General features: G+C 39.8%; 1 protein-coding gene across 3 annotated transcripts in view; it reads left to right on the top strand.

Annotated features, from left to right (window-relative positions):
- The window catches only part of NRG3 (neuregulin 3), a 1991595-nt gene extending 1976516 nt beyond the window's left edge, over positions 1-15079 (top strand). For all 3 annotated transcript variants that reach the window (XM_029609451.1, XM_029609452.1, XM_029609450.1), the window contains one exon: positions 12786-15079. In XM_029609451.1, coding sequence (XP_029465311.1) covers positions 12786-13299 — 514 coding nt within the window. In that variant the 3' untranslated portion in view covers positions 13300-15079. The remainder of the gene's footprint in view (positions 1-12785) is intronic.
- The last annotated feature ends 307 nt before the right edge of the window (positions 15080-15386 follow it).

Raw genomic sequence — 15386 nt, 5'->3', positions numbered from 1 at the left:
TCCGAAACAAAAAATGCCTATTATTCCACACTCCGCCATTACAATAGAGAAATAGATAAAGCTAAGAAACATTATTATGCAAACAAAATCTCCAAAGCTAACGGGAATCCTAATATGCTATTTAACATTGTAAAACAGTTAACTACCCCTCAAAGTAACAACTTTACAGAATATGACGATACTTTCTGTAATAAAATTGCTACCCATTTTAAAACAAAAGTAACAAATATTTCTAAAGAATTTTCTCAATTACCTTACCCCCTCAATTACTAACAAAGACATCAATGAACAGTGGTCTGAATTTTTTCCCATATCTGAAGACACCATACTCACCATAATCAACAAGCAGAAACCATCTAACTCTCCTGAAAATCCATGTTCAGGTGCCTTCTTTAAAGCCCTTGGTCCACATGCCAGTACTTTTCTCTATTCTTTAGTTAACCAATCCCTAGAAACAGGACATTTTCCAAATATGTTAAAAAAGACCTCTATCTTACCTATCATGAAATCAAAAACAAAAGATGTAACAGATCTCAACAACTATAGACCTATTGCCACACTCACCTCTCTAGCCAAAGTAATTGAATCTGCAGTTCTTCGCCAGCTAACCGAATTTCTATCAGATAATAACATTCTCCACATCAACCAACACGGCTTCAGAAAAGGACACTCTACAGAAACTCTTCTCTTAGCATCTTTTGACACACTATTCCGCGCTTTTGACTCTTACACTGACTATATCATCGTTTTCTTAGATATTTCCGCAGCCTTCGATACTGTAGATCATCACATACTCATCTCCGGCCTCAAATCCATTGGCATCACAGGTTAGAGATGTGAATCGTGTCCTCGATCGTCTTAACGATCGATTTTGGCTGGGAGGGAGAGGGAATCGTATCGTCGCCGTTTGGGTGTTTAGAGTATTGTGAAAATCGTTAAAATCGTGAACCGGCACACTAAAACACCCTAAAACCCACCACCGACCCTTTAAATTAAATCCCCCACCCTCCCGAACCCCCCCCCCCCAAATGCCTTAAATTACCTGGGGGTCCAGCGGCGGTCCGTAGCTAAATCGGGGGAAGGGGGAGGGCAGGAAAACCGGCACACTAAAACACCCTAAAACCCACCCCCTCCCTTTAAATTAAATCCCCCACCCTCCCGAACCCCCCCCAAATGCCTTAAATTACCTGGGGGTCCAGCGGCGGTCCGTAGCTAAATCGGGGGAAGGGGGAGGGCAGGAAAACCGGCACACTAAAACCCCCTAAAACCCACACCCGACCCTTTAAATTAAATCCCCCACCCTCCCCCCCCCCCCCCCCCCCAAATGCCTTAAATTACCTGGGGGTCCAGCGGCGGTCCGGAACAGTCTCCTGCAATTGAATCATGTTGTCTTCAGCTGGCGCCATTCTGCGCCGCCATTTTGCAAAATGACGGCGCAAAATGGTGGCGGCCATAGACCAACACGATTCGACTGCAGGAGGTCGTTCCGGACCCCCGCTGGACTTTTGGCAAGTCTTGTGGGGGTCAGGAGGCCCCGCCCCAAGCTGGCCAAAAGTCCCTGGGGGTCCAGCGGGGGTCCAGGAGCGATTTCCTGCCGCAAATCGTTTTCCATACGGAAAATGGCGCCGGCAGGAGATCGACTGCAGGAGGTCGTTCAGTGGGGGTTCCGGACCCCGGCTGAATGACCTCCTGGAGTCGATCTCCTGCCGGCGCCATTTTCCGTACGGAAAACGATTCGCGGCAGGAGATCGCTCCCGGACCCCCGCTGGACCCCCAGGGACTTTTGGCCAGCTTGGGGTGGGGCCTCCTGACCCTCACAAGACTTGCCAAAGTCCAGCGGGGGTCCGGAATGACCTCCTGCAGTCGAATCGTGTTGGTCTATGGCCGCCACCATTTTGCGCCGCCATTTTGCAAAATGGCGGCGCAGAATGGCGCCGGCTGAAGACAACACGATTCAATTGCAGGAGACTGTTCCGGACCGCCACTGGACCCCCAGGTAATTTAAGGCATTTGGGGGGGGAGTTCGGGAGGGTGGGGGATTTAATTTAAAGGGTCGGGGGTGGGTTTTAGGGGGTTTTAGTGTGCCGGTTTTCCTGCCCTCCCCCTTCCCCCGATTTACGATTTTTTGACGATAAATCGGGGGAATTGGTATTGTATCATGGCCCTAACGATTTTTGACGATTTAAAATATATCGGACGATATTTTAAATCGTCAAAAAACGATTCACATCCCTATCACAGGTACAGTCTTAAACTGGTTCACTTCTTTTCTTACAAACCGTCCTCAACAAGTTAACTTTAACCATCATTCCTCTGAATCTTACACAATTTCATCTGGTATTCCACAAGGTTCCTCACTATCTCCTATATTATTTAATATATATCTCCTGCCTCTTTGTCACATTCTCTCCTCACTCAATCTACAATTCAAAATGTATGCAGACGACATATAATTCCTAGTACCCTACAAAACATCCTGGTCTAATACATTATCTATGGTCTCTATCTACTTATCTACCATCAACTCTTGGCTTTCTCACAACCGTCTAAAACTGAACCCATCCAAGACTGAAATTGTCCATTTAACATCCATCTCAGACACTTCCATAGGTCCACCCTCACATTGGTCTATAAACGGATCACCTATTCCCATTACACAATTCGCTACAAATCTAGGTGTTATCATAAATTCAGATTTATCAATGAAACAACACATTTCATCTATAACAAAAAAATCCTTCTATAAGTTACAGCTTCTTAAACGTCTTCGTCCCCTCCTTTTTCACCAAGATTTTCGAACTATTCTCCATTCTTTAATTTTTTCTGGCTTAGACTATTGTAATGCTCTCTATTTAGGACTCCCCGACTCTATAATTCATCCCTTACAAATTATTCAAAACTGTGCAGCTCGTATTCTATCAGGTACTTCTATTCAAAATCATATTACACCTATCCTTCAATCTCTTCATTGGTTACCCATAAAATACAGAATAAAATATAAAATCCTCACTATCATTCACGGTCTAATAAATAACCCATCTTCCACATGGCTTTGTTCACTACTTCGTATCTATAAACCAGCAAGACATCTAAGATCACTAACTCAAAACTTACTTGACACTCCTTCCCCACGACAGGCTAGACTAGATATCACCAGAAAAAGGGCCTTCTCAGTAGCAGGCCCTTTTCTCTGGAATTCACTACCCAACCCACTTTGTTTACTATCCAACCCTCAACAATTCAAAAAATCATTAAAAACACACTTTTTCCAAATGGCATTCAATACTCCTCCACAAACAACTCAACATTATCCCACAACTTAGTATCTTTCTCAACCCCCATAACTTTTCATTTTTCCTTTTATTTCAAACCCCCCCTCCCCCCCCACCCGCTACCCTTCCTGATTACAACTTGAATTCTGGCCCAGCTCCATTATTAGGTATAACAATACTAAGGGCAATTTAAAGTGCAACTCCCTATATCACTATATCAACATATAACAAAGATAGAGAGACATATAACATAAAGTTAATGTTTATTAATATAGAAAACCCCCTTTTTTTTAAACCTACATAGACAAATTAAAACTAAGCTAGCACATCCATCCACATACACCACATTAAAAATATTGCATGAAGTTTGGCAAAATTAATGCATAAATGTTTCTTTTATGTTTGTATAATTATACATTCAATATTTTAAATACAAATATGCAAAAAATCACGTATATAAGGATTCAACAAGTTTGAAATTCATCTGTAATAGGTCCTATTACATCTGTAATAGGACCTATTACAGATTACATCTGTAATAGGACCTATTACAGATGAATTTCAAACTTGTTGAATCCTTATATATGTGATTTTTTGCATATTTGTATTTAAAATATTGAATGTATAATTATACAAACATAAAAGAAACATTTATGCATTAATTTTGCCAAACTTCATGCAATATTTTTAATGTGGTGTATGTGGATGGATGTGCTAGCCAGCTCCATTATTAGCCATTTTTGTTAATATTTTATTTTACCTTTAAGGTATATATCAGTTTTATGTATTTTTATATTATTTTTTAAGCTCTTTTCACTTATTTTATTTTATTATTGTAAACCGTTTTGACAAGATACCCTGTTTTGAAAAGCGGTATATAAATACTTTCAAATAAATAAATAAATGATAATATCTGTGAACAGATAAAAATGTGTATGGCAAGCCATTAGTTGGGGTGCACTGGGACTTGTTGTGCAGCACCAATCAAACTGTAGGAGTGCATTTCATCTATGGGAGAGGTGGAGGCAATAGGATATGTTCCTGGGTGTGGGACACCAGTCTGCTGTAGGGGGTTGCAAATCCATACATAGTCCTTGAGAAATGGCTTCTGTAGGGTTGTCCGTTACACATGGTGATTACCTAGTGATCTGAGATTGCCTCAGTGATTAGATGTTATATTCCTTAGATTCCAACCTATCAATAGCTATGATGCAGCCACAAGCAAAGAGTCCTTGTTGGAAAGGAGTGATAAAGATTCCCTGCTAACATTATTTTGAATAGGTTCTATCTTCTTAGTTACTGACTTCTAAAGTTGACTTGTGAGTGCATTAAACAGAGTGCTTCATGACATGGCAGGTCATAACCAAGGGGCTATTCTATTTTTATTATATTGCTCAATAGATGACTATGGTTGTAGAAGGAAGAAACTTTATGTGCATGAGAGATACTTCATGCTATTGGCTGATACATGGTATTCTTGAGTGACAGTGCAATAGTGAGGCATCTGATGGATGCAGGAAATAGACATGTTGATATTTTCAAAATGGCTATTTAGGGAACTTACAAACATTGCCCTCCTGCCTGGCATGCTCTTAGTTCAATGTTGCAGTTTCCGTGACCTCCTCAAGGTGTGTTTCCTTTCATATCATTTATTTATTTATTTATTTATTTTTCTATACCAATGCTGGTATATACCTTCACACTGGTTTACAATAACTCCTTAAAATAAAACAAATACATAAAATTAAATTTAAGATACAAAAAGTTTCTTACAAAAACATAATAATTTAACCAATCATACGGAGTAAAAGTTACAATCATATAAATAAATTAAAAAATAGAATTATCTAACGGATTAAAGGAATCAAATTGACAATATTGAACTTAAAATACTAAAATAAAATGATACTAAAATAAAATGAAAGGTTCCTAACTGGCTTCAATTTGAAATGTTTGAGCACACAACCAGGTTTTCAGTGCTTTCTTAAAAATGTTTAAATTACTTTGGAGCCTTAATTCGGTAGGTAATGAATTCCAAAGGCCTGGACCAGCCAGTGATACAGCCCTTTCTCTGATGGAAGTGAGTCTAGCCATGGCAATAGATGGAATTGTAAGGAGCCCTTTGCCAGCTGACCGCAGATTTCGTTGCGGAGTATGAATGCGTATGAACGCTTGATCCACTATTACAGTGGCCATTTTCTCTCCCTTCTGACATCAATATATGCAGATCGACTTTTGATCACCACCCATCCCTCCCTCTACCCTCCCCTACATCAACAACTCTATCTCACACCCACCCCCAACCCCCCACCTACCCACTCATCCCCCCAATCTTAACCCAGTCCCTCACCCACCCCTATTTTCCTTGAGGTACTTATCCATGTGGGGGTTGGAGGCTCCACAATTCAATTCTCTTCAGAGGCCCAGTCAAGCCTCCTGCATTTGGGCATTGAATGAAAAGCTCGTGTTTTCTCTGGATGGTGAACATGAGTTCTTCATTACTCTCCATCATGGAGGCATGAACAAACAACACAGAAAAAGACAGTCCCTGCTCTATAGATTTTGCAATCTAATAAGACAAACATACAGGACAAGATGCTTGGGGCATTTCATAAAGTAAGACAATGGTTAAAAAAGAAAAGAAAAAGAAAATTAATTAATGAGGCTCAAAGAAGGCAATCAGGCCTAAGATTTAAAAGCATCCTCCAAATGGTGAGTCTGCATATATGTGCAGATCATATGCAAGGAAGCATAGTTAAGAATTTTGCAACAAAATCCATAGAATAAATATGAGCATTATCTACTGAGCTCATTAAATAATGTCATGAGTAAAATGACACATGCTAAATCAAAACAGAACACAAACATTTGCAAAGTTTAATGCAGCTTGGTGCATTTGCATTCGGGATATGAAAGGCTTACATTTTCAATTTGTTTTGTTATTTTATTTGGGTTTTTGTTTCTTTTTGTGGTTTGTTTAATGCTTTTTACAGTTATATTTGTTTCTCCGTCCAAAAACAAAAACTATAAATGCCCAAAACATATCCCCAAAAAAAACAAATAACCAAAACAAGCTTTCCAGAAGCCCTCTAACCCCTCCTCCTGCCAGGAAAAGAGAAGTCTGGTATCCAGAATTATCTGGGTCATTGAATTCCTACCTCTTCCAGTTCAATATCTAGCCCAGGCCCATCCTGGGCCTCTTTTTGGTCATCAATCCCATTTATTAAATTTTCCAGGGGAAGGAAACCTCTGAAGTCTCCAAATACTTCAGATTCTGGGTCTCTCACTAGTCGCCTGCCCTATTATGGTTAATTTGGCATCCATCTCAGAGATGGCTAGCACCATTTTCTTGTATGGCCATATGGCTCTGCAAGAAAATGGTCCCAGCTATCCGACAGGCCTATGGCACCATTTCTACAGTACTAAGAGTGTGGGCAGGAGGAGTGAGCTTCAGTTCTGCCATTCTAACTACTGAATCCCAGGAAGGATGTAAGTGGGGGCAGAGGATGTCCCTGGCCCATAGAAAAAAATAATGGGTATGATTGGGGGTTTTAGAGGTCTTGGAAAGTTCTGACTAGGCTTGGGGAGGCCCAGATGGGTAGGCTTGGGCCATGTGCTGGATTTTGAACCAGCGGGATCGGGGTTGGAGAGGGTCAGGGAGACCCATCATGATAGGCCCAGGCCCCAGGCTTCTTTTTCCTGGGTGGGTGGGACAGAAGAGCTCCCAGAAGCCCATTTTTATTTTTGAATGAAAACAAAAATATACAAAAATTGGGGGGTATTTTCTTCAGATGCCTTTTTTGTTTTAATGGGAGGAGAAATAGCCTAGTGGTTAGAGCAGTGGGCAACAAACCAGGAGACCACAGTTTGAGTCCCACTGTCACTCCTTGTGACCTTGGTCAAGTCACTTTACCCTCCATTGCCTCAGGTACAAAACTTATAAGCCCTTTGGGAATAGGGATATACCTACAGTACCTGAATATAAACCAATGTGATATATCTGATCAAATGTCAGTAAATAATAAATAAATAAGCTCAAAGAATAAAGTCCATGAAGGAAAAAGCAAAATATATATATATATTTTATAACTCTTTAATTTTATTTATAACTCTGTTGAATTTTGTAAGCCCCCTTGATGGACTGAACATGTTTTTTCCTTTTTCCCTTGCATGTCTAACGTTTTTTACTTCTTGTTCCATGTTTTACTTTATTTTTGCTACCTATTCCATGTAAACCGATGTGATATGAAAATGAACGTCGGTAAAAAAAGCTTCAAATAAATAAATAAATACAAAAATAAATAATCCTCCTAATTAACACAAAATAAAATTTTTGAGCAAGACCTTCTATTAAAAGGCAATGTGCATTGCTGCAAGCTTAACTGCAACCATTGTTACCTGCCTCAAGTGTTTAATCACATGTCTATCCCGACATTATCATAGAATCTTTATGTTATTTTCTTATTTTTCTTTTAAATATGCATATATAACTGAAATCTTAACTTAAATGCTCTTGGAAAGAAAAGTTTATCCAATTGAAGAAAGACACTGAGCCCCAACTATTCAAGTGACTAATCATGAAAAATGGCCTTTTTGTCCTGTTCAGGCATCCTATCTTCACAAATGATTGCTCATCCATTTGATACAAACCAAAAATAGCCTCATTCATTGCATTTTATGCATTTGCTCTAAACAAATCTACATCTTTAATTATCATCCAAAAGTGTGCAAATGACTAGACCCAGTGACATTCTTTAATAGTAATGTGCAAAGTCCAAACCTTTCGGTTCGGGCTTTGTTTTCGGCCCACTGTGGAAAATATTATTTTCCCGCCGTTTGGGCCTTTGAAATTTAGGGGGGACCTGAATTTCGAGTTGGTGTGTGCTAACTTACCATTAGCACTCACTCCCATTAGTACACGCTAACATTTTTACATTTACAAAATTTCAGGGTCCCCAAACCAGGACAAATTAGGCAATTTCGTTGAAATTGCCTAATTTGTCCTGAACGAATGCACATCCCTATTCTTTAAAGCTATATATGGAGATCTTAATGAAACAACCAAACTCTTGGCATCTTTTCTAGCTTTAATCTAGAAAGATATCTCTCTCTCTCCATAATCCTGTCAATCAATAGTCATTGTTTTCTTCATAAATTGCTAAAAACACCAATAAGACCAGGCATTCACTGGGCTCCATAAGTATGGGTCTTTCAAAGGGTAGAACCCTTCATGCTCCCATTTTGGATGAACCAACAATTCCTGGGTATACGCAGAAATAGTTATAGCCTGGAAGCGATGTCTGTAAATGAAGCCTTATCCCTTCTAATCATCCAGTTAGTTCAGGGCTGTGTCAGAGTTCAAAGGTGGCTGGGGAAAGAAGCAGAAATAGGGGATACAAGGTTTAAGTCAGCAAGGGATCTCCTGGAGATGCCAATCTGTAGGTGAGAGAATTCCGGGAAGCCGACAGAAATAGCTACAGTATGACTCATAAGAACATAAGAAATTGCCATACTGGGTCAGACCAAGGGTCCATCAAGCCCAGCATCCTGTATCCAACAGAGGCCAAACCAGGCTACAAGAACCTGGCAATTACCCAAACACTAAGAAGATCCCATGCTACTGATAAAATTAATAGCAGTGGCTATTCCCTAAGTAAACTTGATTAATAGCCATTAATGGACTTCTCCTCCAAGAACTTATCAAAACCTTTTTTGAACCCAGCTACACTAACTGCACTAACCACATCCTCTGGCAACAAATTCTAGAGCTTTATTGTGCGTTGAGTGAAAAAGAATTTTCTCCGATTAGTCTTAAATGTGTTACTGCTAACTTCATGGAATGCCCCCTAGTCCTTCTATTATTCGAAAGTGTAAATAACAGATTCACATCTATTCGTTCAAGACCTCTCATGATCTTAAAGACCTCTATCATATCCCCCCTCAGCCATCTCTTCTCCAAGCTGAACAGCTGTAACCTCTTCAGCCTTTCCTCATAGCGGAGCTGTTCCATCCCCTTTATCATTTTGGTTGCCCTTCTTTGTACCTTCTCCATTGCAACTATGCCACTCAGAAGTGGCATCAGTAAACAAATCCCCATTCCTTCAATTCAGCCCATTCAGCCAGGGTTCTTTCACAGTACATAGGATGGTTTATGGAGAGAAACACAAGTACAAGGGACATGCTTCTGTCTAGCAGAATACCTCCTGGTAATGCCAGGGTGTGCTTTTGTGTGTATGTGTGTTTATGTATGTGTTCATGTCTGTGTGTTTGTGTATGAATGAATGTACAATACACACAAACACATATACAAAGTAGAGTACCTTTTTATTCGAAGCCCCATTTTCTCAAAATCTCTCATTATCCAAAAAAATATAATTGACTTTGACCCATGTTCTGTTATCCAGAAAACCTTTTATTTTCTGAAAATAGGTTGGCTTCATATGTTCTATCTTGAGAAAACTCCCATATCTTTAATTATTTTATCTAAAAAAAACCCCATTATCTGAAACATCCATTATCCAGAAAAATCAATTTTCTGAAATGAGAGAGATTGGTTGGGAATAAAATGTGCTTTACTAGATAGATTGATTGATTGATAGATTAACATATTGATAGATTTGATATTTTTGGGTCATGACAGAATTAACTGTTTGTTTTTCGGAAAAGATAACTATTAGGGATGTGAATCGTTTTTTGACGATTTAAAAAAATCGTCAGATATTTTTTAAATCGTCAAAATCGTTAGAGTCGCGATACAATAGAAATTCCCCCAATTTATCGTGAAAAATCATAAATCGGGGGGGGAGGGTGGGAAAACCGGCACACCAAAACAACCCCTAAACCCATCCCGACCCTTTAAAACAAATCCCCCACCCTCCCGAACCCCCCCCAAAATGTTTTAAATTACCTGGTGGTCCTGTGGGGGGGTCCCGGCGCGATCTCCTGCTCTCGGGTCATCGGCGACATTTTGGCTGCCACTAATATAAATGGTAGGGATGTGAATCGTGTCCTCGATCGTCTTAACGATCGATTTCGGCTGGGAGGGGGAGGGAATCGTATTGTTGCCATTTGGGGGGGTAAAATATCGTGAAAAATCGTGAAAAATCGTTAAAAATCGAAAAATCGAAAAACTGGCACATTAAAACCCCCTAAAACCCACCCCCGACCCTTTAAATTAAATCCCCCACCAAATAACTTAAATAACCTGCGGGTCCAGCGGCGGTCCGGAACGGCAGCGGTCTGGAACGGGCTCCTGCTCTGAATCTTGTCGTCTTCAGCCGGCGCCATTTTCCAAAATGGCGCCGAAAAATGGCGGCGGCCATAGACGAAAAAGATTGGACGGCAGGAGGTCCTTCCGGACCCCCGCTGGACTTTTGGCAAGTCTCGTGGGGGTCAGGAGGCCCCCCACAAGCTGGCCAAAAGTTCCTGGAGGTCCAGCGGGGGTCAGGGAGCGATTTCCCGCCGCGAATCGTTTTCGTACGGAAAATGGCGCCGGCAGGAGATCGACTGCAGGAGGTCGTTCAGCGAGGCGCCGGAACCCTCGCTGAACGACCTCCTGCAGTCGATCTCCTGCCGGCGCCATTTTCCGTACGAAAACGATTCGCGGCGGGAAATCGCTCCCTGACCCCCGCTGGACCTCCAGGAACTTTTGGCCAGCTTGTGGGGGGCCTCCTGACCCCCACGAGACTTGCCAAAAGTCCAGCGGGGGTCCGGAAGGACCTCCTGCCGTCCAATCTTTTTCGTCTATGGCCGCCGCCATTTTCGGCGCCATTTTGGAAAATGGCGCCGGCTGAAGACGACAAGATTCAGAGCAGGAGCCCGTTCCGGACCGCTGCCGTTCCGGACCGCCGCTGGACCCGCAGGTTATTTAAGTTATTTGGGGGGGGGTTCGGGAGGGTGGGGGATTTAATTTAAAGGGTCGGGGGTGGGTTTTAGGGGGTTTTAGTGTGCCGGCTCACGATTCTAACGATTTATAACGATAAATCGTTAGAATCTGTATTGTATTGTGTTCCATAACGGTTTAAGACGATATTAAAATTATCGGACGATAATTTTAATCGTCCTAAAACAATTCACATCCCTAATAAATGGCGCTAATGGCCCGATAAAAAAAAACCCACCCCGACCCTTTAAAATTACCCCCTTAGCCTCCCCCACTCTCCTGACCCCCCTAAAACTGTTTACACATACCTGGTGGTCCAGGGGGGCCGCGGGAGTGATCTCCCGTTCCCAGGCCATCAGCTGCGCTAAAAAAAATGGCGTTGATGGCCCTTTGCCCTTACCGCGGCCCCCCTGGACCACCAGGTATGTGTAAAATGTTTTTGGGGGGGGGGTCGGGAGAGTGGGGGAGGTTAAGGGGGTAATTTTAAAGGGTTGGGGTGGGGTTTTTTTTATCGGCGCGGGCCTCACTAAAAAAAAATTGTGATGTGAATTGGAATTGGAACCGATCCCAATTCACATCTCTAGCGATCAGATTTCCCCCCCCCCCCCCAGCCGAACCCGATTGTTAAAACGATCGGGAACACGATTCACATCCCTAATAACTATCATTAAGCTTTGTTAGACATACCTTTCTTTGTTATTATTCATATTATTAATATTAGCGTGACCTCTCTCCTTTATGTGCTTAACAGAAATGTATCCATAGCCTTAGAAGACTATGCTGTCACAAAATAGCTTGGGAAAATATTGAATGTGGTTTCAAATTTTCAGTACCACCCTCTTTAAGAGAGTACTTCAATATGATTTGCTGTTATAGTACTACCGAAAAATGAGCAAAATGAAATGTGACTATTTATGTAGTAGATCTGTAGTGAACTAGGACATAACGTATATCAATAATGGTATGACTAGTAGACAGCATGATTTCAACTTTGTTTGTTGCATTTATATTAAACAGTTCCAGACAGTAGAATTCACAGTTACGGCTCTCCCAGAAAAACAAGTGTGGGTGTGATTGGGTATAGTCACACCAAATGAGGGCAGCCCAGCTTAGTAGTAAGAGTTGCTGAATGTGATGTTGACTGATCTAGGCTTCTGTCAGACATCGGAAAGCAAGTGTTCCTGGTTTACAGAGATTCAACTCATCTTACCTGATGTTAATTTGGAGGCAATATGAGCCTGTCCATATAGGGACAGTTTCTAGTAATGCAGAGACATGTCATTTTGATGCTGTAATTTGGAATTTTGGCTTCTAGCAAGTGGGTTTTTTTGCTTCCATGCAATTTTATGCACATATTGATCATGCAATTTTCTAAAGGACCATTTCTCCGGGTAAAACATTGCTTTATCAGCAGAGATCCCTTTGAAAACTGCATTCAAAAAGACTAACCTGGGCAAACATGGAGATTAAAGCTAAGCTACAAATGACCTTAGAATCGATGCACAGTCTGCTTATTTTATATTATTAGCCAAGCCACTCTGATATGAATGAGGTTATGATTTAATCCTGACTGGTTATTAAGAATGGGTCTTTCAGTATAAATACATTAACTTTTTTTTTTCTATTTTTAGGCATTCTGCCAGTGATTTAAAAAATGCACAGAATACTTCAATAAATATGCAACTGCCTTCAAGAGAGACAAAACCTTATTTTAATAACTTGAATCAGAAGGACTTAATTGGATATTCATCTGCTAGGGCCAGCTCAGTTCCCATCATCCCCTCAGTGGGCTTGGATGATGCCTGCATGCAAATGCAAAACATTTCTGAAGTACCAGGCATCAAACAGTGCAAAAGTTCCTCCTATTCTGCTGAACTTGTCCATGTGAGCACTCCGGCCAACAACTGTCTCATAGCAGAGCAACAGGAAGTAAAAATTTTGCTAGAAACTGTGCAGGAGCAGATCCGAATTTTGACTGATGGGAGGAGGCAGTCAGAGGACTATGAACTGGCAAATGCAGATGCAGAGGACAGCGCAAGTGAAAATACAGCTTTCTTACCCCTGAGCCCCATGGCAAAATCAGAACGAGAGGCACAGTTTGTCTTAAAAAATGAAACACTGAGAGACTCAACATTTAGCAAGTGACTTTTTAAAGAATCTATGGGTTTGATGCTTTGCAAAACAAGAAAGAAAAGAAGTGAGAAAAATATTTATATGCATTAATTTAAGAGCATCTACATAGAAGAAACCAAATAGTCTATCCCCCTCATATCATAGTGATTTTTAACAAAATATTTTTTTAAGGGAAAGAGGATTCAGGCTTCATAAAGCTTATGCCAAGAGCTTTGATGCATTTATTCAATTAAATTTTTTTTAATCCTAAAACTAGCCTTTTTGGCAATAACAAAGGTTGGGCTACAAACAGAGACTGATACAAACATTTTATGCCACTGATATATGGATATATTGTGGATGTTTATTCACTAGAACTAATTAAATTGATTAATCTGAGTAGCTGTATCCAGATATATAAATGATATAAATCAGGGCCATATTGTTCTTCAAATGAGCAAGTACTGTCACCAGGTAGTCTCTATTGATGGTTTAAATTGATATTCAATTCTGAATTGTTTTTGTTTTTTGTTTCCTTTAATTATCTTCAAAAGATGAAATACCCCAAATGTCATGAAACAGTGATTTCAACACTGATACTATATTACATTTTGCTGGTACTGAGTTTTTACAGTTATTGATTTGTACAACCCAATTGAACATATAGAGATCTACTAAATAACCTTCCCTGCTTATTTACTTTTTTTTTTTTTAATAAAATGTACTAAAATTTACTGTTCTACAGATGAATAGTTCAAAGACTTAATAAAATGGTCCCAAACTCTACAATTCACCAGTCCCATAAGTAAGACTCTCACAACTAGTACAATAGTTGAACTTTGTACAGTTGTGCAATTAGTCAGAATAAAGCAATATTCTACTCTATAATGTGAACTTAAAAGTTTGCCTAAGACCCATATCCTGTTTTATTCTTTGTTTTATTTTTATGGGTAAGGGCAATGAAAGATTTTGCAAAGCTGATGGAATTGTCTTGTTTACTCAACTTTCTATGGCTGTAATCTGTGCTGTGTGTTTTCAATAAAAATGAACATAATTTTAGGACCAACATTGGTCTATGCCTTTGGGATAGGGACAGTTGGTGAGAACTCCCTTTTACAAATGGCTATTAGTCCAGGAACAGATTAAATAGCTGGTCTCTGGTGATAAAAGACACTTAATAAAACTGAGACCTATATGTTGCCTATGTGAGAGTGTTCTGTATGACTTAGAGGTCATATCTGCTTACAGTGCAGTTTGAACTTATGTTGATTCTTTCAGGGGTCAACATTGCTAGACATTGTGACAATGGCTTCGTACTATTTGACAATATCACTTTCTTAAAGAATCATCTGGTACCTTATATTTTGTTGAAGGTTGCTTTAAGGAATGAAACATTTTAATGTGAGGGCCTTTATTTCTCCCTAAAATGAGAAAATAAATAAAAGTAAGCCTAATACATAAAACTAGAAAACATATTAGGGGGATTTTATTTTCATATATGTCTGAAAAAATGTATAATGGGACACAGAAGTGATACTCTTTGATTAAACAAAACAATGTTGTCAAATGAATAGAACTTGGATTTCAAAACCAGTACTTTACATTAAAAATGTCCTGTTATAAGAATGTTATCAACATGTCTACATTGGAAACACACTGCAAGATTCCTGTTGAAGAAAGACTTTAATATTTAGTCAACACGTCTCTTGAAAGAATGATAGTTACACTCAGAAGAAAAAGAACAGTAGATGAGTAATGTATTAATAATCAATGGATATGCTTGATTGAAAAATAGATGAATTTCTGGAGTGGTGGGAGATCTTCACCTCTTATTGCAGATGCTATTCTGTACTCAGAAAATGATGTGTGACTATTACATGTTAACTGTTCTATTAAGTTTTCAGCATGTTTGAATAGAGAGACATTCATATTATCAATATAACAAAGCCTAGTGTAATTCTTCTTAATGTTAAGAAAATCATTTCAGAAAGTACCTGAACAGTAAGTCAAAATATTATGGGAAGAAAAGATGTAGACTACTAGTCTTTATATGAATATGATTTTGTAATTTTGCTCAGAAATCATTCCTGTTAGGTGTGACATGAAGTAGCAATTTTGCT

This window comes from Rhinatrema bivittatum, chromosome 7 (genome assembly GCF_901001135.1).
Source record: "Rhinatrema bivittatum chromosome 7, aRhiBiv1.1, whole genome shotgun sequence".
In the NCBI taxonomy this organism is placed as follows: domain Eukaryota; kingdom Metazoa; phylum Chordata; class Amphibia; order Gymnophiona; family Rhinatrematidae; genus Rhinatrema; species Rhinatrema bivittatum.
The sequence above is the reverse complement of the archived record's forward strand: the minus strand, read 5'-3'. Positions and strand labels throughout refer to the sequence as shown.